The sequence below is a fragment of the Drosophila sulfurigaster genome, chromosome 2R (assembly GCF_023558435.1).
Source record: "Drosophila sulfurigaster albostrigata strain 15112-1811.04 chromosome 2R, ASM2355843v2, whole genome shotgun sequence".
NCBI lineage: Eukaryota > Metazoa > Arthropoda > Insecta > Diptera > Drosophilidae > Drosophila > Drosophila sulfurigaster.
Window position 1 is genome coordinate 7,141,414 of NC_084882.1, and position 26,624 is coordinate 7,168,037.

A 26,624-nucleotide genomic window follows, 5' to 3' on the forward strand; every position below is an offset into this window, starting at 1 on the left:
AACTGATATGTAAAAGCTAGTCGATGTAAAATAAAATACGGCACTGTGTCGACTTTAGAGAAGGGAGATAACGCATGTGGAAAAAAGTTGATTAATGCAATTAAAGAAAATTGAAAAAAAATAGATAAAGCAACATATATGGAAAGCTAACCTCCTGCCAACAGAAAAATCTTACAAGATTTGAAATGTGGATTTCGTGACTCGTCGGATTTAAACATTCAAGGGATGCTATCGTCGAACCTGGGCCATGTGTTCTGAAAACAAATTGACATGATAGCATGCTTTTTGGTTGAATGCGGCAATTCAATATAAGTTGTTAGTTGAAAAGCTAGTCGGGGATTTGGCTGAAACTAAACTAATTTCGCCCAAATCGAACAGCGTCGACACCCGTTTGGCTGGAGATTTTCCGCGTGTGTTCCGATTTTCCGAGTGTCAATTTTACTTTTTTTTTGTGTTTTCGCTCGTTTGTTGTCGAAACTTTGGCTCTTGCCGTTGTTTTGGCCTCGTCGTCAAAGCCGCAGTCTGCGTAACAGTTAAGCCAACCAGATGGCCCCAGAACCACACTCACACTTCCATTCACCATTCACCATCTACTGTCCACCTTCCACCATCCAGCATTCACCATCCACGTGGACACACATGATGCCCAAGAGGCAGCCGTGACCGACATTCGATGAATTGACCAATGCAACTTGTTATTTTTGTGTGCAACAGTGCGTTTCATTTGCTGCCCAGTTAGTGAAAGGGGATGGGAGAGGGAGGAAGGTTGAGCAGCGTGGAGCACGGAGAATGGTGAGTAGGTGAATTGAGGGGGCGAGGAGCACTTTAGAAAGTTTTCCGTTCACTTTTTATGAATTCTATTTGCCTGTTAAAGTAGTTTAAAGGTCTTTCAGTTATTGGTATGTGATATTGACTGTCCTCTTGAGCACTATGTATAGTCTAGTTTTTCTGCCATTCGACAGCCAACGTCTGTTTCACCTGCTTTGTTGCTTTTGCTGTTTTTGTTGTTGTTGTTTGTTTGCGTATTATTGCCTCTGGGTGGGAAATTGTTTGTTTGTGTCTTGTGCGTGTATATGAGTGTACGTGTGTTTGTGTGTGTGTGTGTGTGCGTGTTTTTATATTCGTGTGCGCAGGTGAGCATGAATTTAACGCTGACAATTGTGATTTTCATGTGGATGAAAGAGGCAATGGTGGCGTTGGGAGCACAGGGAGCCGGAGGCCCAAAGGTTTTAATTAGATTTTACTTCATTTTCAGCTGTCATTTAACCCAACGCGCACAACGTCCTTCCAACCATTCACAGTGCCAGGCTTATTCTTGTGCCTTTTGTTGTCGATGTGGTTTTTATTGTTAATCTTTTATATGCCGTATGTATAAAAATTGATTGAAAGCGGCAGAGTCAAAGAGAACAAGAGAGAGAGAGAGAGAGAGAAAGTTGAAGACAGCTCTGCATGTCATGAGTGAAAAGAAATTAATTATGTAAACGAAATTAGTTTTTATTTGCCGCTTTGCGGATTCTCTTATTGTGTTTTTGTATCCTATACAGTAAAGAAAAGAATGAGAGGACACTTGTTCGATTGGAATCATTGAAATTTCTACGATATTTGATATATTTTTTAAATTCTTTTAAATAAAGCTTTACATGTGTGAAGACTATGTTCGATATGAGCAGTTTTATTACCTGACATAAATTATGTAACACAATACAACGTTGCACAACTTTCCAAAGGGTCTTTCAAAAGCATATCCAAATTAAAAATATAAAGTGTCAAAAATAGTGGGATGCCAAAGATAAATAGAAAAACATTTTTCGAAATAAACCCTTACAAAAAATCATTTTTATGATTGATTAAAGATTGTCAGAACATTAATATATATGTTCGTATTGGATATATTACTATATATATGTTCGTATTGGCACAATTACGTAAATTATGTTTTGTTTAATTTGCAGCGTTCCAGAGGTTTTCGCTTAATCCGAATAACGTTTTATAGAATACAGAGGAATTTACATAGGTACATTATATAAAATATAATATTTTTAAGCACTTAAGAAAGTTGTCTTTTCTCACAAAATTCTCTAATATTAATCATAAGTTATCTGACACCCGACAAATTTAAATGGATGACTAACTTTTTTGCATAATTAATGGTATTGTATATTGAAAATATATTATTTTCCACTATGTAGTAATAGAATAACAATAAAGTTTTAATCCAGTGTGCTCGACTGTGAGATACCAGCTACTTATTTAAAATAAAAGCAAAACAATATACCAAATAATAGTTAAATATCCCATGGAGTACAAAATATTCCAGATTGTCAACCAAAGCAACTAAAACCCGGCTGCAACACCCGTTTTTGTCATATAAAAATATTTCTTAAATAACTTTTAGAATTTCTTCTAGACTTAGGTTTGAATAAATGCAAATAAAGTTTCATATTGTTGTCAGTTTTTTGACAATTTCTAATATTCAACGGTTAAATAAATAAAACGCACTTAAAACTCACATAGAAAATTGATTTTCTGCTGTTAATTTTCCCTTTTGTGCAGAAACTAACGAGATCCTTTCATAATATACATATGCTACAATTTCTAAGTAATGGTTTTCAATTTTTACTATCAACATAATCAGCTTCCGGTGGGCCTCTTAAAAGTCACATTAAATATGTTTGTTGTTAGCATTAAGTTCAATTATGAAGATGAATTGTTGCAGGTGCATCTGAGCCTGCATTGTGTGTGTACCTTAAGCGGTTGGCGTACTCATGAGTTTACCAGTTGAACTTTGCAGTCCACTCCTTCTTCACCATCCCCATTACCTTTCATGTGTTTGTTTTGCTGAGCTGCGCCCTGGGTTAAGTGCTCCTTAAGCTCTTTTGTAAATGTCAACCATTGTGAACCGCACATTGCCATGGGCAGCTGCTCCTCCATATACTAACAAACTGGTCTTCAATATGGGCTAGACGAACCTAATTAGTTTAATCGAAACTAATCTGTGCAGCTCACCATTTGAGGGGTTAAATTATTCTGAGCCACAGTTTAGTTTGGCTGAGATTTACTTTCTAGCCTCTGCTACCAATGGAATAACATTTAAATGGGAAGGAAAGATGGTTATTATATTTTATTCATATTAGAGAGTGATGTGACTGCTGCTACGTTTAAGCTTTTCGTAATATAATAATAGTCATATATACATGAGTAACGGGTATAATTATCGAATAACAAGCGTATTGAAGCTATACTCGATATTTTTGGTAAATACAATAATAACTACAATTTTTACGATTTCTTTTTTGTTGGTATTATATAAAAATTGTAGAAGTTATTTAAGAAATTCTTTTTTAAGGACAAAAAAATCTATGGACTTAAAATCTGGCATATTTTGCACTCTATGGTTGTAGTACTATATCAATATATAAAATGTAGCCTTTGATATAATAATGTATTTTATGGTATATTAATTCGGAATAAATACCGCACTATTTTGATAGCTGGTATCTCACAGTCAACGACACTCGACAGTAGTTTTCTTACTAGTTATTTTATTTCAATGACCAATCTATTTTTATTATCGGAGAGAGCAAATTCACATTACAACCTATTAACCGTATTTATTTTATACAATGCGATTTTTGAAATAGGTAATTTGAATAATTGGAAATAACATAAAACTGATCATATTTCGTATGAATCCTTATATAACATTGAACTATTACTTGAGCTTCTACCTCTAAATCATTCACAATTTATTGAACAATATTTGTAAAATATCAAAGTAGTTTTCTCTATTGAACAAAAATAATAAAATACAAACAAAATTGTATTGCAGTAATTTTATGTCGCTAGTTATACTACACTAATCTTTAATATAGAATCCAAATTCTAGCCTTCTTACAGTGATGGATAAGCAAACCTCTGCAGTTACTGGGCCAACAACCTGCAGAGCCAAGGGTCTGCCCTTGTGTGAGCCAAAGACAACCACATTAATCGAGGAAATAGTACCTTTTGTGAAAATTGAACATCCAGCTCCGGCGAAAACCTTTTTTTGTGATTGTGCGTTAGATGACGACTCAACAGCGTTGGAGGATGAGGATGAAAACAGTTTGAAAGAACCGTCGACCATTGACGATCAACTTCAAGTCGAGAATATCGAAGATGAGTTATCAAAACAGAAGCAGCGGGTTCAACTAATCGATAACATTTACGACTTGAATACACCATATTGCCCCATTGGGGATCCTTGTGTGGACATGGAGATTGAGATTAATAAGTTCAAAGTGCACCCAGAGATTCTTGAACTGCAGCGAAATAATCATAAGCTTCGACAGCAACTGAAGGAAATGCAACAATGTTGCACAGCATCGGATATCATTGTTAAAAGCCTACTGAAAAGTATAAGTAGAGACATGGAGACGGTTGCCCAACTGAAAAGTCGCTTTGGTAAAGTCGACTCCTTCAAGCGAAACTTGGAGTATGAACGGATGCTTTGCGGTCAGCGTTACCGGTACTTGATGCGAGAGATGTACGACTGGGATGAATGTAATTGGTATATTCAGAATAAACTGAAAGAAGCAGAGAAAGAACACGTGAAGCATGTTGCTCGGATCGATTACAAGGATCCGAAACATGAAGCTATCAATAGGCTCAATCAAGCGAAGCTGGACATCAAAGAAGTGCATGATGCCATGTACAAAAGTACATGGAGTCCAAGGAACAGAGAAAGCTCTGAGGTCTATCCCCAATTGGGGTCTGAAATTTCCGCGTTTCTACAGCGCAACGAACAGCTCTTTAAGGAATCGCATTAAACCGAAATCTGTTTGAAATTGTTCAATTTGTCATGAGATATAGAAGGGATGGGATGTAATGTGATGGTAGGGAAGAGGGGTTGGAAGACCATAAGGCGACAACGGTCGACCTACCGTTTTGGAGTTCATTTGCATTTGAGAATAAGTGTGTTGAAAGCAACGTGGGAGGGAGGTTGGTAGGGGGTACGACAGATTTTGGGGCAACAACACGAAACGCCTTGATTATCTTGTTGGCTTTGCTGGGCGTGCTTGACCAGTGGTTGCTGTTCGAGTCTCATCCACGTGACAGCAGCTGTTCCAAATGGCGGTTTTTATTTTGTTGTTTTTGTCGCTGTCCTCTGTCGGCTTGTGTTTGTGTTTCTGTTTGTGTTTTGTGTGTGTCTTTTCGGGCCTTACAGCAAAATGTATTTAGCATAAAAATTTACGATAATGATGCCAACATCAACATCAATGGACGCAGCAGCAGACGCAACCTCAAATGCCGTATGCCCCAATAGACAACAACAACATTGGCCAAAAATGGGCACAAAAGTGGCAACAGAGAACAAAATCTAACGAGGTACTCCGACTGCTACAAGTGAGCATTGTGATTGGGGGAACAAGCTGGAGAAGGAGGTTACAAGTGGAATAGTGGGGTGTTTGTTGCGGTTAGGGCAAATGTCATTGCTCTGTTAACGCAAAAAGTTAAATTAATATTTTTCACACTGACGAAAAACTTTGCGCTGATTTTTTTCCATTTAAATTGACGAATTTTGCGGTTTAACCGCCGCGTCAAAGTCAACTGTTGTCACTTTTCCTATTTTCATATTTCATGTTAGATTTTTGCTGTTTGCTGCTGTTGTTGTTGTTGTTGCTGTTGTCTGTTTGCGGATTTTTAAAGTAGATTAGTAAAGTTTTCGTACAGAGTCATTTATTTAAACTTTCCTTTGATGGCACCGCAAAACCAACAGAGCACACGGCATATCCTGTTAAATTTTGTAAACAAAAATTTTGATATCGAGATAATCTCATTGATATGTCGAATGGGTCGTTGAATAAACCAAAAGTGGGCTGAATAAAGTTTAAGCCCTCAAAGAGGGGCTGGGATTTTAATAAATTATTATGTAACGCACAGTAAGTGTAAATAAATGTGAGTGAAGAAAGCCAAGGTAATGTAAATATGAAAGTATATAAGGGAAACATGAGGAATTAAGTGTCTATCATATTCATAAATAATGTGCATTGAATTAAGTGTCAAACATATTTAGAGAAAAAAAAGTTATGCATTTTACATACATATGTATGCGATTATAAAAATGTTAAACCACTTTACGATATTTGCTAATCGTTGTAGTTGTTTAAGCATTTCAAAAACCAATCAACAAAAATTGATATTGGACAAAGAGAACTTTTACTAATGCTCATACTATTTTGCTACTTTGTGAGGATTGAGATGGGTCTTTTGATGGTAGTTTAAACAGCGCGCTGCAGCGGTCAAAATGAATGATAAGTGGCACTTTTTTAATCTTGATATCGATATTATCGATATGGGTTACTATCGATATTACCTTTTTATATCCGTTACCCATAGGGTACAAGGGTATTATAACTTTATGCCGTCAGGAAATGTATGTAACAGGTAGAAGGAGGCACCTCCGACCCTATAAAGTATATATATTCTTGATCAGTATCAACAGCCTAGACGGTCTAGCCATGTCCGTCTGCAGGTCTGTCTGTCTGCCCGTCTGTCCGTATGAACACCTACATAAATCTCAGAGACTATAAGAGATAGAGCTATAATTTTGTTTCTAGAGCACTTGTTATGTTTGCACGTAGATCCACTCCCGCAAATAAAAAAAAAAATCAAATAACAAGTTTAATTTAATGCAAATTTTGATGTTTACAATAATAACTATAGTATTTATGATTCCTGAAAATTTGCGATCAGATAAAAATTGTGGAAGTTATTAAAGAAATACTTTTGTATGGACAAAAACGCCTACTTACTAGGGGCTTTGGCCGATAATATATTGTGCCGTCTATGGTATGTTTTGAATATGGTACTACCATCTGGTAACGTTTGGTATATTTTTAGTATTTTTGCAGCATTTTCGGTATATTTTGAAAATAATACCAGAATATTTTGCTTTTATTCAAAATGGGTAGCGGGTATCTGGATGGCAAGCTTTATCATACAAATTATAAACATATGTGGGAAAGTAAATATTATTTTATTATTTTCTTTCATATTAAAAGATTGAAAGTTTGATGGTTGCATTCCACTTTTTTCATAATCTTTAGCTTGAGAATTACCCATTTCCAAAGCATTGTCCTATGGACAACGTGATAAGATTATTGCAAGGCAATATAAATATATGTATCACTAAGGATGCAATGGCAAAACGCAGTACTCTGGCATTTTATTTATTTGCCAATGCACCTGCATATCTGCCTTATATGTGTGGGTGAGAGATTGTATTTGTGCATGGCTTAGATACCATCCTAGTCTGGTCGTTCAGTTGAGCTGCAGTCGGCTTACGCGTCTTGTGACAGTTGCTTTTCCCCTTCCTATCTGGATGCGTCTATAAATTATTCATTTACTTCGTTTGAGATGTTTGATGTGCCCTGCCAGAGACTTCTTAAAGGATGCCCTACACGTATCCTGATCTTGGCTTGGCGGGATTGTATCCAACGACTTCGCAGCAGTAAGTAGTGTGGCCATGTGTAAGGGATGCGTGCTACTACCCCAACTCCACTTCACCCCACTTTACCTCACCACACCTCATTCAATTCATTCATTTTTTAGCAGCTTTACTGGCGTCTGCCTTGCCACTCGGCATTTGTCTTTCTTTACATTTTTCCATTGCTATTGAGGTTGTTTGTGCTGTTTTTGTTGCTGCTGCTGTTTGCCACAGCTTTGCATAAATAAGATAAACACAAGTATGCGCACACACCATTCAATGCCCTCTCTCTTTTTCATTCCGCACCTAAGACATTCTACTGCAGTGCCTTACAAGTTGGACTCGACTGCTGTGATTTATTTTGCACTCAGTGTTTGCCAAAGTAAAATTGATTGAAGCGTTTGTTGGCGTTCCAATTGATTTTCACTCCATCCCCATTGCCGTCCTCATCTCTATCCCAACCATCTTCCCATTTGACTCTACAGCTCTTCTTTGTGCACAGCATGTATTTCGTCATGTCTTAGCTGGCGTCTTGTCTGCATTCGAGTTGGACAACGCCGGGTCTTGTCTTGTTTACACTGGTTAAATTAACTTTGGTCAATTTGGTTTCTGTTTAGCTGTCGACGTTGCGCTGAAGCAAGTTTGTTGGTCTAGATTATTGTCCTGGTCTGGTCTTCGTGCTTTTCATGCTTTTTGTTGCAGCACAACTAAGCTTTGCTGCAGTTTGCGCTGTGCAACAATTGCATATCTCGACTATGAAACCAGGAAGACACGAATTTATGAAGTCTTATCAACCATTTAATTTAACAATTCAGATTTTTGGGAAAAGTACTCTTTTTTGTGTAAAAAATGTAAATTTTTCCATCGCTAAATCTTAACATTGAACGAAATTATAAGAAATTATAATTGCTACGGGCAATATGATAATCTTTGTGGGTTAAGATAATCTTTTATTGCTATTCAAAAATAACAGACTGCCGCTGATTACGTAAGAGGTTTATCGGATTCGTGTTTTTGATGAACTTTTAAGCCTACTTTTATCAATGATTTCTTTAATGCCTAGAACATTATTAATGGCAAAATTCATTATTAATGATTTAAATAGAAATATTAGAGTGACTACTTACTGACAAATAGAAGGAGTACGAACAAAAGCTTAAAGCTACAACATAACTTTCTGAAACTCTGTCTTATTATAACACTATCAGATTTTTATACCCGCTACCCATAGGGTAGAAGGGTATTATTACTTTGTGCCGGCAGGAAATGTATGTAACAGGTAGAAGGAGGCATCTCCGACCCAATAAAATATATATATTCTTGATCAGCGTCAACAGCCGAGACGATATAGCCATGTCCGTCTGTTCGTCCATCCGTATGAAACACTGGATCTCAGAGACTATAAGAGATAGAGCTTCGACAGCATTTGTTATGTTTGCAGGCAGATGAAATTTATTTCAAAATGTTGCCCCACTTCCGCCCCCGCAAATCAAAAAAATCGAATAACACTCGACCGTAACTTTCTTACTTGTTTAAACTATGTTGTTTTTAAAAGTGACTAAAGTAATTGAAATACTCCAAATGTACTGTAATGTCCAGCTCATGTGATGGAAGGGTATTGTAGCTACGCAAAAAATAAACTTGATGAAATGAAGAATTTTTTACTTGACTTTTTATTTCCAACCACATAAAGCATGTACATATATTCATAATAAGCATCACAGCCGAGATGAGATAGAATGTCATCTGATTGTCTGACTATCAGTCAGAGCTACAATATTTTTTGACAATACTTGTTATTTTGTTTTAGATTTTTCCACGTCTAATTCCGCCACCACCAATAAATGTCATTTATATATGAATACTCCTAAATTAAATCAAAGTACTCGATCATACTGCAGAATGTAACATATAACTTAACTAAAAACAAAAATAATTATTTTAAAATACTCGTATCTAGTTGTTATTCGTTTAGAATAAATTCTGTAACTTAGCATAATAGTAATTATAATGACAACTAAAAACCAAATAGCCTACTATTAAAGAAACATTTTGTTGCAGTTTTGCCTTGGCATACATTTCATATGCGGATGCGACTATCTGTCAGTCGAGTCCTCTCAATTTTTGACGAATGCCCAATCATGTTCAGACCCCATTATGTCTGTACTGATTGTGTTGGCAATAAATTTCAAATTGTTATTATAATTACAAAATGAGTTCAAGAAAGTCAATTTGTATAAGGAATGTACAGATCAACTTAATTTTCAATTATGAATACAAATACACTTGTCATTGCTCTATATGATGGCTACAGGGTATTTCGCAGCAAGTACTTATCCCCTACAAGATTTTTTCGTGTTTTTATTGGTACTGTCAATTGGTTTGTATGGTTCGGATAGTTGGGACTTAATTGCTGTTCGAGGCTTGTTAAATGCTTTCCACTTAAAAGCGTTGGCCGTCCGTAGCAAAAATGGCTACAATTCATCACATGTCGTGCTGTGATTTTATTAAGTGACGCTGATGGTGATTGAAGCACATCTGGCACATCAACACCTGGCAACGGCGCCAGTAGCCGCATCCCAGCAGTAGTTGATGCGACAGTAAGAGCTGTGAGCTGTGCAGGCCGCATAAATCTTGGCTGTCATGTGCAGAGAATCTAAAAAAAAGGGGGCCAATAGAACCAAGACAAATGAATGTAGAGCAATAAAGTGAAGAGTGAAAGAACAAACAGGTTACAAAGGATTCAATGGGTGGTAATAATTATGCAGCCATACTCTTAATCGCATACGATATGTAGATTTGTATTAGATATTTAACTTATTAAATTGGAATACAAACACGCAACAGTAATGCCATTCGTTTTTATGAATGAACATTTATCATAATTAAAAATTCTATTTCACCGGCAAGCAGTAGCAGTAAGTGGCATGTCGCAGCCACGGGGACCTAGACGGAGACGGAGACGAAGGCGACGGCAGAGACGGAGACGGCAAATGTTTCTGACCTAAGATATGCCGCAACGAGTGCGTCACTGGCACAACAACAAGGACGAGGACGTGCACGAGGATGACAGCCGCGCATTAACGAGGAGCCATTGCTCCATTGGCTTCATTTCGCACCGTTCAACAGCTGTTTGATTGGGACAGCTTTGGGACTCTGCATATGGCATGCAAATGAGCACACAGCTAACTGTGGCATTGGAAGACAGTGGCGTCAACTCGGCAACTTGACAACTCGGCAACTCGACGGTTCGGCAACTCTCGCTCTTCTTTTCTCTCTTTTGGCTCTCTTAAGCAGCCTGTTGGTGTGACGCTGTTGTTGAGCACAGAGCGCAGGCTCAGTCCCAAAGTCAAAAAACACACCCAAATGTGGACGCGCTCTTAAGTATGCTATGCTTTTTGCCATAAACCTTTGAGTGTCGCTTCTCTTTTACTCGGCTTTGGCATTCGTGTGCAACAGCTACTTCGGCGGCTTTTGGCACAAAGTGTGGCCGCTGTGTTTGTCTTGCCACTTCGAATGCCGTTGTCGTTGGCTTCAGTTGTGTCCAGGACTGTCGCGTGTGATTCGTTTGGTGTGTGTTTGTGTCTGGCGTTTAACTCGTGCCGTAGCGTGGCGTATGCTCAATTTAATCAGTGATTAAGATGCCGCTAATCGAATGAGCTAAGTGAATGCCTTGCGCCGAGTCATCCCACAAATATTAAGTGGCGCATGAATATACATATATGTACATAACTGGCTGATTGCACATAGTTCGCGGGCGAACATCGGTGAGGGTGAACGGTAGTCGGTAGTCAGCAGTCAGCAGTCAGCAGACGGGTGAAGGATAAAGTGTGACGTGAGCTTGGGCAATCTGAATTTTTTTGCCGCGCATATTCAGTCATGTGAATTTCAACAATAACAACAGATCCCACAGTCTCCCCATCAGATTATTGCGAGTTTGTGTGCGAGTGTGTCTGTGTGAATATGCGTGTGTACGCGCGTGTGCCAGCGTGTGTAATCCAAGAAAATCTGTCACGTGCTTTGGATATCTCTTTGTTCTACTACACACGCAGCGAATTTATTGAAAATAAAAGGTAAGCATCAGCAACAACTTGGATTACTCCTACTATACTCATGACTATGTACTATATCGTACATCCACAAGTACGGTATATAAATATCATATACTATATGCATGCAAATAAACGCGTACACATTTAAATCATTGCAATGCATTGGACCGCTTACGAGACGTGACATGTAAGCTCGAAAGACGGGAAAACGCTAAATATGAAATTTTGAAAAGCATAATTGTAGTAATTGGGTCAAAAAAATGTCCAAGCCAAAAATACTCTAAAATAATACAATTGTCAATTAACCTGTTGTAAGATCAAAGGTATTGTATTTATGATTGAATTGTCTTAACTATAAATCAGGTTAATTCCAATATGTATTTATACTTCTGCCTATTATTATTTAATAAGCTTAAGCTTACCTTAAATTATGAGCCTGAATTTAACTCGAAGTCTGCGAGGCTAAGGTTAGCTGTATTATGAGCATTTAGCTTTCATGGGCTTTAGTTGGCACTCAAATTAAATGACAAAATTTGATTATTTTCATACACGCGACAAACAAATTGGATGCCCTTTTTCCCTCTTGTGAAAATGCTAAGCCCAAGAGCATAAAAATAAAATGCTTTCCTCACAACGTACACAAATATGGAGAACAGGTGCCTGCCAAACTGGTAAAACTTTTTCCCCCAATTGTTTATTTAACAGCTATGAAAAAATCATTAGGAATTTTTATCATAACTTCAAAGGTGAAATTTCCATGAAAATGTTGAAAAAAGTTTTTAATGCAGCACGCTCCTCCTTCCTTGCCCTCGCTCTTCAAAAAAGAAAACTAAAACAAACCAAAAAAAAAAAAAAGAAAAACACAGATGATTTTGAATGCAAAATGAAATGACAAGCGAAAGTGCCGTACGCAGTTCGCCCTCGAATTATGCTTTATTCGTGCTTTACTTATACTTTACTTTATTATGAATTTGTCTCTGTTTTCCTGTTAGCCCGTTGTCAGTGCCGTCGCCTTCGCTTCAAGCCACGTTAATGAAATTTACGCTCGCACATTTTTTAAATTGGCCATGTTTTCTGGTTTGCCGCGTGTTCCAACTTTACTTCAAGTTCGTTGTGCATTAATAATGCAGTTGTCATTGATGTTGCTCTTCCGCTTGTTGTTGCCATGTTGTCGATATCATTGGCAAAACTCCTCTTCAACTCGTCCTCTCAATTGATTGCCACTTTTTTTTTGTTTTTCGTTTTTTTGCATTGTAATTTGATTTTGTCAAGTTTGGGATAGTGTTCGACTGGTCGATAGCTGTTTGGTCAAGAGTATGTAAATTGTGGCTGCAACTCTATCCATGTGTCCTTTTTCATGGTGCACTTTTTTGTTTTCCACATGAAATTTCAGTTGTTAATGGTCGTGTCTGGATACATATTCTCGTACCTGACACACAGTACAACAATATAGCTGCCCCGGAACATTCGACATTGACCACAATGCTCAATTTTATTGGTTAAAACAATTGTCAGTGCTTGATTCAATTAATTGTTGTACAGGTTCTTTAAATAACTAAGGTGTCAAGAGCCAATTTAAACATCGTTCAGAGCAGATGACAGTAACAAATATATTCATATTCAGTGCAAATCTAGTTTGACATTTGGTTTCAAATAAATAAAACAATATTCTATTCTTTCAATACATCGGTTTTCGCTTATAACTCTTAGCAACAGTAACAATCTGGTATATTTTGCATTCTATGGTATATTTTGAATGTAGTACTACATATATTAATATATCGAATATAGTCTTTGGCATATTTTTTGTACATTTTTAAATTATTGCCGCAATGTTTTGCTTTAATTCAAAGTGGGTAGCCGATACGCTAGATTGTAGCTTTCTTACTAAATTACTAAATTTATTATATACAATTGATTAGCTGTTAGCTTTCTTATTTGACTTGTTTCGTTCACAAAAAAGTATTTTTTATTTTACGATATGTTTATGCACAAATAAATAAATTTGCTAATAGTTGTAAGCATTTGTGTAATAATTGCGCTATCTCTATTGTTAGTTAAAAATAGTGTTCGTAGTTTTAATTTTACAATGTTCAGTTAATGGGTTTTCAATTGCAAGTTTTTTACTTATGAAATTGTTTCATCATAACATGACAATGTCGACAAAGGAGTAACAAATTTCATGAAAAATTATGTTGAGTACCGCTTTCTCTATTTCTCTTTTTGTGTTCATGTTATTTCCGAGTTAGTTTTCATTCTTGATTCTCGCCCTGTCAGACAGCTGCATTCATCTATCTTCCGTCAGGCGTTGTACAATGTTCTTTGCTTTGGACTTAGAACTGCAAATGCGAAGTTTTCAAAACAGAGAAAACGCGAAATGCACAGCAAGAGTTCTCTATTGCTGGGAAATTCAGAATAATGAGGAAACTAACGAGCCAAGACTTTTCCATTGTTTACTGGCGCAAAAATTGCACGATTATTAATTTTCTATGCTATTTTGTAGCTCTTTTGCCTGCTGTCTGCTGCAGCACATCCTGCCTTCGCCTTGTGCCTTATGTCTGTCCTCTGTCCCACAGACGATGTCGACACTTCTACTCCGTATTATTCGTACTTTGCCGTCGCGCCGTTTGGTCGAGTTTGTTGGTTCTATTTTTGCTGCCTTTGGCAACAACATTTTTAATATTTTGCAATATTTCCCACGATTTTCTTGTTTCTCTCTTTGCCTGCTCCTGCTGCGTCCTTCCGCAAGGCGGCGCACAAGTGCGAAAACTCTGTTTTCATTGCCTCCGCTTCAGCACGCAAATGCGCCATGCAGGATACCAGGATACCAAAAGAGGTACAGGCTGAATCTAGCCAGTGTTCGCCAACAGCTGCGAAGTGTTCTTTTTTGGCGGAGTTCATTACTTGCTAGTCAGCGAAACTCGTACTCAAATGCAAGGCTTGATGTCCTCGTAAACATAATTTTCGTAGCTTTACTTAAACTGACACAATTTCTCCATATTTTCGCAGCAATTTTAAAGTAAATAACTAGCGAATCGTTGTGAAACTTATACAAAATAAATTGAAATAAATGAGGCGGTTCCGTTGTCTGTTTTCGCCTTAATTTCTATGCTAATTGCTTTGACCTGCTCCCCAGAGCACGCTATGAACAGTTGAATGAATAAAACATGTCGAAATATCTAAAAAAGGGAAAAGGGACGCTATAACACAATTGGAACTGAACGTTTGGTTTATGTGAAACTTACAATTGAAAGTTATTGAATGAGAAAATTAATTGAACCTTTGGGTTGACTGCACATTCCCATAACTGAAATAAATTGTAATGTTAGAAGGGATACCTCGATCCGTGGGGCATAATACATACTGTAGAACAGCTGTTTTTTATTCAAACAACAATGGTCATAAATTGTTCTCTCTTCGTCGCATACTTTTCAGGTGAGTATTGCGGGGAAATATTGCCAACCTGTAACACAGAGATACACACCCAAACACAGAATCAGACCCAGGCTCAGATAAAATATATGTATGCACAAACAAATTGTCATTGGCGAACGTCCTTTCAATGTCCTGCGGCGGTCACATTCGTTTATTTGGCATTTACTTGTATGTAAATAAATTTTTAATTTAAAATAAACATGGTTATTAAGTTAGGCTTGGTGTGCGCGACCAGGTGTGTGTGTGTGTCTCTGTGTGTGTGTATGTATATATATATTTATGTATGAGTTCCAGGGTCAGGCAATATCCGCAGTGCTGCGCAAAAAACTGGGAAACTGGCATCAAATCCAATTAGTTAATATGAATTTTTGATGAAATCACTTCCGTTTCAAATGCAAAAAAGTTTTTACTTTGCCAGCGCTTAACATCATCATCATCGAGCACATAATCATCATGATGATGATGGACATCAAAATGATCATTACAATGCTGATGACAATGACTGTGAGTTTCACTTTCGGGCTGAAAACTTTAACGCATGCCCCTTTTTGCTGCAAGTCATCGAGTTCTTATTTTTTTCGGCTTTGGTATGAAATTATTTATTGTGTGTTTGGCCACAATAACCGCAATTTGCAACTTTTTGTGGCATTTTGTCGACGTGTTGTCAAAACGTTTGTGTGCCCCAAATATTTAAATATTTCATTTGTCGCACACTCACGAGCCACATTGGCCGTCGGGAGTATTATTGGGGCCAAGAACAAATTAGAGTACAGCTAATGTCGTCTATCCTTTTGTGCAGTATAAACTGCATTGGGTGGAGAGTTTATATAGTAAATATATTTGTACATATATATGTACAATACGGAATATTCCCATTCCGCGACAATTTTGAACCACAAGTTCCGTCAGGTATTTTATTCTTAATTTTCCTTGTTTTTCTCTGAATTTTTAACTCGTTTTTTTCCGACTGAATTTCTTGTTATGTTTAACTTTTTTAAAATGTTTTGCTTTTATTGTTTTCGTTCGTTGTGTATGCATACAGCAATTGATATAAAATTTTAACGAGCTGCGGATTGCCTTTTGTTTTTTGTGTTGTTTTTTGCCTTTTATTTTACAGCGTTTCTCTTTGCTTTCGCTTTTTGCTAAAAATGTCACGCGTTCTTTCATGTTATTTTTATACATTTTAGGAAAAATTGCGAAAAATTAAGGAATTCGAGTTAAAAGCAAATAAGATAGCCACAGCGGATTGAGAACGAACGTTAGCTTTTAAATTCTTTCTGGCTTTGGAGACTTAAAATTTGGATTTAACACGTGTAATTTAATATTGGTATATGCAATTCTACTAGCATATAGTATACATAAATACTAGTATACAAAAGTTACAGATTGAAAAATTGTGTAAAATGATAAATATTTTTTTCTAACTCAAAACTAAATTATTCTATAATATATACATTTTACTTTTTAATGTTAACTCATCCATTCATATTTTCAATTAGAGTTAACGCGCGGAAACTTATGTAACAGCCACAGAGGCCATCTCCGACCCTATAAAGTATATATATTCTTGTTCAACGTCAACAGCCGAGACGATCCAGCCATGTATGTCTGTCTGTCTAGTTGTCTGTCCGTCTGTCCGTATGAACACCTAGATCTCAGAGACTATAAGAGATAGATCTATAATACTTTTTCGATGGCACTTTTTATGTGTGTTTAAAATTTTTGACACGCCCATTTCCCACTTCAATTGGAATTAGAAGCGTAATTTTAAAACTGATGTCGATAGTTACAATAACAGTGATGAAACAAAAAGAAGTTATTTAGGAAATACTTTTGTATGGACAAGAATGCCTACTTACTATAGGTCTTAGTTGCTTTAGCTGACAATCCGGTATATATATTTTGCACTCTATTGTATATTTTGAATGTAGGACTATATACCTAAAATAGCCTTTGATATATTTAAGAATTCTTGCGGTAATACCGAATTGCTTTTATTCAAAATCGATAGCGGGTATTTCACAGTTGAGCAGTCGACTGTAGTTTTTTCCTTGTTTTTAACATACATGAGTAACACAAATTACAGTCGCTGTTCAGAACCATTCGTGGTTACGGTCAGAAACCACGCCCAATTCTATTTTAGAAAGGCAGAAACAAATAAGAGAACATTATTGTTACACATAATTTGCAATGTTGTTGAACATGAAATTAGTTAAGCTCATTAAATGGTAAAAACTATTTTAATTAAATACGGAAAATGTAACGAACTTTCTGCTAACTATTATTTGCTGAATATTCACGGGATGCTCGAAAGTGAATTTTAAAGTATAGGGAAGTATTCATTTGCCTGGATGCTTTGAAAAAGTATGCCAGCAAAATGTATGCAAATTTATACCATTTGTTGAGTTGAAATGCCAAGTCTGAAAAAAAAAACCAAACAATAAATCACCATTAAACAAATTATGTACTCTACTCAATGAATTTAAATGTCTTTCTACAGTGTTCATTTTGCACGAGTACAGACGAGTTATTCAAAAGAAAATACAAAAATTATGAACATATCGCTAAGTGAGAAAAAAAGGAAACAATGTGAGGAGTAAAGTAAATGAAAATAATGAAACTGTCGCACAGTGGTATTATTATAGATAATAGATTTATTCCGATAGTATAGGAACTGCTAAGTAATTTATGTATGTAATTTTTAGAGTATAAGATTATCATTGATTGTTTGTAATTAGTACTAATTTATATATTGTAAGTGGAACTAAGAAAAAATTCTTTTCAGTTTCATCCAAGTGTGCGGTTGAATGCACTGGTGTCCATTATGGTTATTACAGTGTCGGTTATCTGCGATGTCTGTGCGGCATCATTGACACGTTTTCTTGGCTCGTGCTCCTGTTTCTGTTTCTGTTCCTTCGCGAAACTTCCATCTCAGGTGCGACTACTAACCATACCCTCTAACAAGGTGTAAACATTTATGAGGGGTCTTTTTTGTGGCAACGTTGCAGGCGACACAAATTTATTTCTAAACATTTACGGCGCTTACTTTGAGCTTGTTTTTTTGCGTCTTGCGTCCCTTTGTTTTCATGTTTGTTGTTTGTTCCCTATATGCTGCTGCCACATGCCACATTTAGTATCTCACAAATTTTGGTATCCCAGCGCGACGGGGGAGCAGTTTCCAGGTCTTCTGAACGCCATCCTTGCATCACCTCCGATGCCACCAACAGAGCAACAGAGCAGGCACATTCTTTAGCGACCACAAATTTTCGTGTTGTTATTTTTCTTTGCTTATATTTTGCGATACCCTGCAAGGAAACACACAAAGACGGAGGCATGCAAAATTGTTCTTTATGGGGATTTACTTTTATGTAAAATAACAGTCGAAAGAACTAAAATTTCAATGAGCATATTTACAGGGTATCTGCTAATCAGGCATACCAGCAAGATGAGCGAGATCTAACTTGCTGTATTCTCTGCTTCTCGCTTAGTTGCAAATGTGCTATGTTTTATTTTTACAACTTCCTTTTGCGCATTGCCACGCCCTGCCCCAACACTATACCCGCCATCCCCCAGCTCCGCTCTAACGACGCCCCCAAGTGAAAAAGTGCCAAAAAGCAAAAACAACAGCTAAAATAACAACACAACAAACACACAAAAAAACAACACGAAAGCACAAAAAAAGTTTAGCTGCTTTTGCTGTTAAAGTGTTTCAATTTTTTGTCTTGTCTCTTCATCTGCATGTGAGTGCGTATGTCTGTGTCTGTGTGAATGTGAGTGTGTGTGTGTGTGTATGTTTTGCTCTTTGAAATACGAGTGTATCTCGATGTTGCTGTTGTTGCTGCCATTGGCACATCCGTCCTTCGAAGTGCGTCGTCTTCCGCTTTTGCTTTGGCGCAAATTACAACGCATAATTTTCACATTACGTCAGCGCATTTTGCATGAGCCTGTGAGTGTCTGTGTCTGTATATGTGTGTGTGTGTGCATATCCTGCTATTGCCTCATGTTTTTTTTTACCCAGACGACAATGCTTCGTTGGCCTCCGACTTTTGTAATATTGCGATATGGAAATCAATATTCCTAATGGCTGTCATGCGACGCATAAACATCGATACATACCTCAGTACATACTGGTACATTAAATTACATTGGACGCTGACATACATACATTCATTACGAATGTCAGGAAAAGCGGAGAATAAGCCTGAAGCATACTTCAACTAATTAAATCGTTATCGATAGAAACGACAGCATAATTATCGCTTATTATTCACAGATTTTATTTATTATTATCGTGATTCTTTCTAAATATACATTACACAAAAAGAGTTTTGATAATACTGAACTTCGATTCTCAGTTGCGAATAGTTGGGATCAATAGACAGATAATGTATCTGTTCAAATAAGCAATGCATATATGAAATGCCCCACTCCGAATGCTCAGCATTGCTCGATTAACGATTGTCAGTTACGATTAGTTGGGATCAATAGATAGATAGTGTATCTATCTAAATAAGCAATGCATATACAAAATCCCTCACTCCGAATGCTCAGCAAAGTGTAAATCTTCATAGTTATGAAGATATCAAAATTCGTCAATGTAAAGAGACACACGCGTTTGTCAGAGTCGATTTACGAACCTTCTCAAATGGTGCTAAACTTTTTTGTGGGTAAGCATATGCGCCCAAGTATGACCCACAACACGCACACACACACGCTCGCTTATTTGGTATTCCATAATAAACAAGTGGCAGAGTGGAGTCTGTTTGGTTGGGTATCCGAATTTGGTTTTGGTGCTGCATGTCGTAACACGCTTATCCGCTGATACCGAAGAGCTAACAATGATGTGGGCAATGGCAATGGCAGAGGGAATGCCGAATGGAGGCCGAGGCCGGCCGGAAAAGCTGAAAAGTAAACTGCGAGTCAAAACAAAGCGAAAAATCGCGGTAATTTGAACCTTTTTCCATTTGAGTGATTTTAACTGTGGATGCGGGTGCCGCGACAGGCAAAGTAGTAGTGCTATATGGTAGTGGGAGTGGTAAGCTTATAGCCAGCATAGAAATCAAATATCAAAGCTAAACTTTTGCTCTCTATGTGTGGGTTCGTTCTGCTTCTTCTCTAATGCTTTTTCTTTTTTTTTTCTTTTTTTTTGCGTGTTATTTTTATTTTTTTCTTGCATTGGGAGCCCCGGGTAATCCCCTAGCAACAGGTTACCAAGCTTTTATTTTGACAAGCCGCCTGGTCTGGCAATAACGAACCAAAATAAAGACTGCCAAGTTGTGAGGGGGACTGCCACAATCTTTGTCCCAAATTTCTGGTGAGTTGTGGAAGGGAGACTTGCAGTTGATTTACCAAATCAAAGTTGCATGAAGCAATGCCAAACAATCCGGTAAAGACATAGATAAAATAATGGGCAAAGGGCAATCGCATTGACAACACAATAAACGGCAACTTAGGAGAAACTTTCGAAAGCGTTAAAATAAAAGGATTTACACAATTTAAACAACGCAACTTAACGATTTCGATTGAAATAAGCTACTTTTTGCTGACTTTATCTGTCGCACAGTCAGACTGCCTGATGATTTGGGAATTGATTTTTATTTAAGGTCTCGCAAAAAAAAAGCCGGAGACAACGTACATGACGCACAAGCTCGACGAGATGTAATCTTTCATCTTAACTGAGATTTCTTGACTTCGTTTTAGTTTCTTTCAATCTCTGTTTTTTTCTGTTTTCATCTGAGTTTTCCGCACTTAATTTTTGCAAGTTTCTTTTCTTTCGATGTCACTTTTTCTATTCGTTTACCAATGCAACATGAACAGTACGCTACATTTTAGAGTTATTTATTCGAAAGTCGATGGCAAAAATCCTGCTTATATAATTATTTAAATTTTTATACGGAGTTTGAAGGGTTGTGACGGCGACAATTGTAGGCAAAAAGAGACATATCCGACCCCATAAAATATATACATAGATTCTAAAAGCCGAGACGATATAGATTTTTGCTACACATACTGCATAAGTTTGAGTCACGATTTTTGGTACACGCAATATTAACTTCAGAATTTATGATTCCTGATTGGTTGGTTTGGTTGCGATCACATAAAAATTAAAGAAGTTATTTAAGAAAGAATTGTATATGACACAAAACAGTAGTTTACGTTTTTATTACATTGGTTGGTAATCTGGTTTATGTAAACCTCTGTGGTATACTTTTAAAGCAATAGTATATTGATATACCAAATTAGCCGTCGGAATATTTCGATATATTAAATTGGTGTATTTTAAAATTAATACCGCAGTTTATTTGTTTTTTTTAATACGGGTATCGGGCAGTCGAGCATACTCGACTTTAGCTTCCTTATTTGGTTTTAAAAAACCTTTTATTTGTTTTTAAGAGTACATACAATATCCAATTGAAGACCAAATAAGTTTGCCCATTTTAATTCTCATCATTAATATTTAAAATTTGATTTAGATAAATGTACATAACAAAGTCAAACATTAAACAATCGATAATTAATTCGTGATGTGAATTGCTTTGGTGAGAATAAATTTGGCTTTACATATGGACTTATGATAATAATTTCATAATTTATAATAATAATTGTGGTTAAGTGTGCTTTCAGATTCAATTTCATAAAGATTATTTTTTTGCCTTCAATTACTAAAATCTGAATTTTTATTTTGTTGAATATATGCTTTGCTGAATTCTAAACCAACCAGCAAATAAAATCATTGAATTTTTAATATTTATCAATTAATTTATTTTCGCCAACAATTATAACACTTTTTTTTAATAATATTTTCCATTCTTTAGATATGTTTCAGTATATGGCTTATCCCACTTTAAATATGGGTCGAGTGTACTGCAAACAATATAGTGAATGCATGAGACCACTTTATACAAACACGCACACACACATACTCAGTCATTTACCTTTATTATGCATACATAGCCATGGCCATGTGTATTATTGCCATCAACACGTATGAAAATGAGTGAAAATAAACCAAAAATCCACGATGCAATAAAACCAGCAATGAAATTAAATACGTTTTCCCAGAATGAACGTCAAATAAGAGTGCGAAGAATGAAAAAACCAACCTACAGGTCCCCTCTCTCCGTCTCTCCATCGGTAGAGTAAATAACTAAAACATCCCTTAAATGCCGCTGCCTCCCACTCCCCACCTCTTCGCGCTCTTTTGGACAGCGGGAGAAAGACCCATTTAGGAGCACTCGCAATCGCACTCACATTCGCATTTGCATTTGAAACCAAAACCAGCCACATGGAGAAAATGAAATCGACGCTCGGCGAAATTCATAAAATAAAATAAAGGATATCCTAATTGCCAATTTGCATGCAGCCGCTTCTAATTTTTGCCCATTCGTCGGATAAATAAACTTCATTTTGCGCTCGCTTTTCTCTCTCTCGACTCTTCATGTCTTTTTTATGCTGCATATACCCTGTATTAACAGGGAAATGGGCTGGGTCACTTATGAATGCCTCTGCAGGATAATTTACTTTCTTTACAGTCACTACATATTTGTCCCACAGTTTACACACACAAATACGTTAAATTACTTGTATATTTTCAACTATTTTCTTTCAACGTTGCAAATCCCATATTTAAAAGAAGTTTTTCTTCTATTTTATTTCTATTTTTTGCAGCTAAGCATACATGTAATTGCAGGAAATCTTGCAGTCGGCTTCACTCGATTTGCTAATTTGTTTTCTTATTCTTTTTTGCTGCCTGCGCTCTTTGTTTATAAATTTGTTTATTTAGTGAGGTGGCTTTGCTTGCTGCTTGCTGACTTGCTGCCGTGCTGGTCGAATTACTGCTGTTGTTTTTGCTGTTATTGCTGTGTTCGCATTTCAGGAAATCTTATTTGCACAACATACTCCGGCCGCTTTCATGTTGATGGGGTCTTCGGATTGGGTTACATGGAATTCCATGCTCTTGTTCGGTTCGGTTCGGTTCGCTTTGGTTTGGTTTGGTTTGGATCGGTGCGTTGCATATGTAGCATATAGTATTTCTCGTAAAACGCTGGTGTTTTTTAATTTGCCCAATTCCGAGCAAAACAGTGGGCCACATGATAGGCCTGCCTCATTCATACATGCGAGATTATATATTTGCCCACTTCTCTCGTGTGTTATTTATGCAAATGTCAAACATTTTGAAGTGCCGCTGCCATGTAAACGAACGAAAGCAAACGGAAGTACATTATAAAGTTTCTGCCGTGGACGGTTCACCTCGCCAATCCACTAGCACTCTCTCTTTTCGCAGTCCATGCCAATGTTATTTGGCCAACCAACAAACCGAAATGTGCCCTAATACGACCAACCCAGTTTCACCCAGTGACCTGATGCCACCGTGCCTCATCTTCCCTTCCAGCAACTGCTGTAATTATGGTATTTTTGGAATGCCTAACATTTTGTTGTTGCTCATGCATTGGGATAGGTGGCAAGTGCCTAGTGGCAGGTGGCAAGCGGTAGATGGCATCAGAATGTGGGTGGCAGCAGGCGAAGCTTGTGATATTAACATCATCGTGTGCTCTGCTATTTATTCAGGAGCCCACACAGTGCATTTTTTAAATTATTGGCACGTTAGGTAAATTACTTCGCAGGAAAACATTTTTAATTTCAAATGCTAGTGGTTACGTGTCGTACGATGTATTTTCAAATTGTCTCGATTTCTGATTATTTACATTGTTTAAACAAAAATTAAATGTGGGTATGCATCTTTACATTGTGTTTATACCTCTGCCCAAGGAACAGATGAAAATAAGAGATAGAAATACAATTTTTGGGAAAATTATTTTTATTTTATAAAAATTGTTTTTTATAAGTCATAACGATAAGAACATCCTCCGTAAAAAAACATATTCCTAAAACAAGAATGTAAAGAAGGGGAAGGTTAACAATGAACAGATAATTAAAGCCCTCTACTGCCTTTGTCGCCTTTAGATGGGCAAAGTTGAAAAAACCTTTAGCCGCTTTCATTCCTTTTTGCCTTCAGCATTTTTATACCCGGTTTTCAAATGGTATTATAACTTAGTGCCGGCAGGAAATGTAAGTAACTGGCAGAATGAGGTATCTCCGACCGCATAGAATATATATGTATATTCTTGATTGGATAAAAAATTATAGAAATATATGCCAGCTGCAATGGGATCTTAGCTGTTTAGCTGACAATCTGGTATATTTTGCACACTTTTCTGTATTTTGAATGCAGTACTATATCAATATAAACAATAAGAAAGCTAAAGTCGAGTGTACCCCGCTACCTATTTGAATAAAATAAATATATTTTGCGGTATTTTTCTCAAAATATACCAAATATACTGCATGAATGCTAAAAATATACCAAATGGTATATTTGGTATATCAATATAGTACCGCTTTCAAAATATACCATAGACGGCACAATATACCAGATTGTCAGCCAAAGCAATTAAGACCCCTAATGAGTAGGCGTTTTTGCCCATACAAAAGTATTTCTTTAATAACTTCGAAAATTTTTATCTGATCACAACCAAATTTTCAGGAATAATAACTACTATAATTATAACACTTTTTTTTTAACAATATTTCCCATTCTTTAGATATGCTTATCCCATTTTAAATATGGGTCGAGTGTAATGCAAACAATATAGTGAATCCATGAGACAGACCACTTTATACAAACATGCACACACACACATTATTTTCAGGAATAATAACTATAGTAGTTATATACCAAAATTCGCAACTCTAGCTTTAAAATTACGCTTGTTATTCGATTTTTTTGAATTGCGGGGGCGAAAGTGGGCGTGGCAAAAATTTGAAGCAAACTTGATCTGCGTGCAAACATAACAAATGCTGTCGAAAAAAAAATTGTAGCTCTATCTTTTATAGTCTCTGAGATTCAGTGTTTCATACGGACAGACGGACAGACACACAGACGGACAGACGGACATGGCTAGATCGTCTCGGCTGTTGAGGCTGATCAAGAATATATATACTTTATAGGGTCGGAGATGCCTCCTTCTACCTGTTACATACATTTCCTGCCGGCACAAAGTTATAATACCCTTCTACCCTATGGGTAGCGGGTATAAAAATTAATTGTATAATTTTCAGTTACATTTCACAATCACTGATTTATATATTAATCGAGGAATCTAGGACCTTCACCCACATACGAAATAATTCACGACAATCTATACGAAGATTGAAATTTAAAATCGCGTTTCTTTTCAAATTTCAAATATTGTTTCAAAATTTTTTTCTTAAAAAGAAAAGTCTCGTAAGTTAAGATTTTAAATCTACAAGTTTTCATACTCAAGATTTGTTATTTAGTTCTAATGACAATATTTTTCCTTCTGTGTTTTCAATTATAAATGTGATAAGCATTTGAAAGAGTATTGTTATTTATGTTGTTTTTTTCAAGAGGTCTTCAACACTTGATTTAACAATTTGTTGGTTTCTTAACGCTTCATCAAGCATTGAACTCTTCTTAGTAAGTTTCACCGTTACCTCAAGTTAACTTTTCCGAGAAAGGATTTGCAGCTGATTCAGCCGCTTAAGCCATACTAAACGTTTCTGTGGCTAACATTCAAGCCACATTCCAACTTAAAACAGAAGTAAACACTCACACTCGCACACACCTACATACAAACATACATATATATGTGGTGTGGGCATGCGTGCGTGAGTATTGGCCAATTTTTTGTGGCGATTCGTTACGGCCGGTTTGCCATTCTATTTAAGATAGGCATCATGTGCAGTCATTAGATTGCTTTCGATTGACGTGACATGATAATAAATTCTTTCGTCTCTCTTCAACCCAATTTTTTCCTTCCTTTGACCAGTTTTTTCGCACTCTGTTGCCTACTTTTTGAGGCAGCCGCAAAGAGCAATTTGGAAACTGTGAAACATGTAATTTGACCAAAAGTGTTGACTGTTGATGGCAGTTGGCAAGTTTCGGTTGCTTGAATCATTTGTTTATGGCTGGCCATAATTACCAATGAAGCGGCCAATGTGCAGGTTATGGTGGAAGTTTTGCGCTCAAATTAACGCGAATAGCAATTAAAATCCACACGATATTTGCAAATCAACGAGAGTTGGACGACCCATAAAATAACTGGTTCTTCACTTTCATTTCAATTACAATTCCTCGAAATGCTACCACATAATCTCAATGTAATTAGTGGCAAAAAAGAAACTCACAGCCCGAAAGGGTCATAAAGACTCAACTGCTCGCGACGTTGTTTATGTCTATGCAAATACGAAAATGTTGCCTTCACTTAATGTTGATTTGTGTCCTTGACAGGTTGAAAAGGGACAACAAAGGTCATAGCTGAAATAACTATAAGATAAATAGGTATATCCATAAGACCTCTTTAATTATTCAGAGTGAATATTAAATTCGAATATCAACAAATAATGTCAGAATGATGACCATAGAAAAGAGGTAACAGAATAAGAAAAATTAAGTATAACACGTATCACGTATTATTACGTTAGTACATATCCAGTTGTCTACGTTTATCTATGAGAGTGAAATGAGTACGCCGGGCCAAAGCACTTTGACAACAAAATTGGCTGAAAGCACGCATTTCTTCCGCTCCTTTTCTTCCTCGGCTTGTCTGCTCGGGTGCTCGGCTCAACTTGACGCGCCTCGATTTTGCTTT

At 36.7% G+C, this 26,624-nt stretch overlaps 2 protein-coding genes and 2 long non-coding RNA genes across 5 annotated transcripts in view; 2 read left to right on the forward strand and 2 right to left on the reverse strand.

Annotated features, from left to right (window-relative positions):
* Positions 1-3,751: 3,751 nt before the first annotated feature.
* On the forward strand, positions 3,752-4,823 carry LOC133838241 (uncharacterized). The gene has a single exon (XM_062269280.1). It carries the CDS (start codon positions 3,900-3,902, stop codon positions 4,803-4,805), a length of 906 nt encoding a protein of 301 aa, XP_062125264.1. The 5' UTR covers positions 3,752-3,899; the 3' UTR covers positions 4,806-4,823.
* A 6,164-nt stretch (positions 4,824-10,987) lies between these two features.
* The window catches only part of LOC133837361 (hemicentin-2), a 70,861-nt gene continuing 55,224 nt past the window's right edge, over positions 10,988-26,624 (forward strand). The window contains exon 1 of the mRNA XM_062268095.1: positions 10,988-11,538. The gene's annotated coding sequence lies outside the window, so the exon portion shown is untranslated. The remainder of the gene's footprint in view (positions 11,539-26,624) is intronic.
* LOC133838762 (uncharacterized) lies at positions 14,154-15,111 on the reverse strand. Its single transcript, XR_009893989.1, has 2 exons — positions 14,763-15,111; positions 14,154-14,696 (listed from the first exon to the last, which is right to left on the reverse strand). It is a non-coding gene; the product is annotated as an uncharacterized LOC133838762 (long non-coding RNA).
* The window catches only part of LOC133837362 (uncharacterized), a 43,042-nt gene continuing 34,047 nt past the window's right edge, over positions 17,630-26,624 (reverse strand). Inside the window, exons 3-4 of one of the 2 annotated variants that reach the window (XR_009893802.1) lie at positions 17,999-18,257; positions 17,630-17,909 (exon numbers count right to left, since the gene is read on the reverse strand). This is a non-coding gene — a long non-coding RNA (uncharacterized LOC133837362). Of the gene's footprint in view, positions 18,258-26,624 lie in introns of both variants that reach the window. The other variant, XR_009893801.1, reaches the window with a different exon arrangement.

What these genes read in the sequence shown, in the direction of transcription:
- LOC133838241 (XM_062269280.1), top strand. Translation starts at nt 3,900, where the DNA reads ATGGATAAGCAAACCTCTGCAGTTACTGGGCCAACAACCTGCAGAGCC.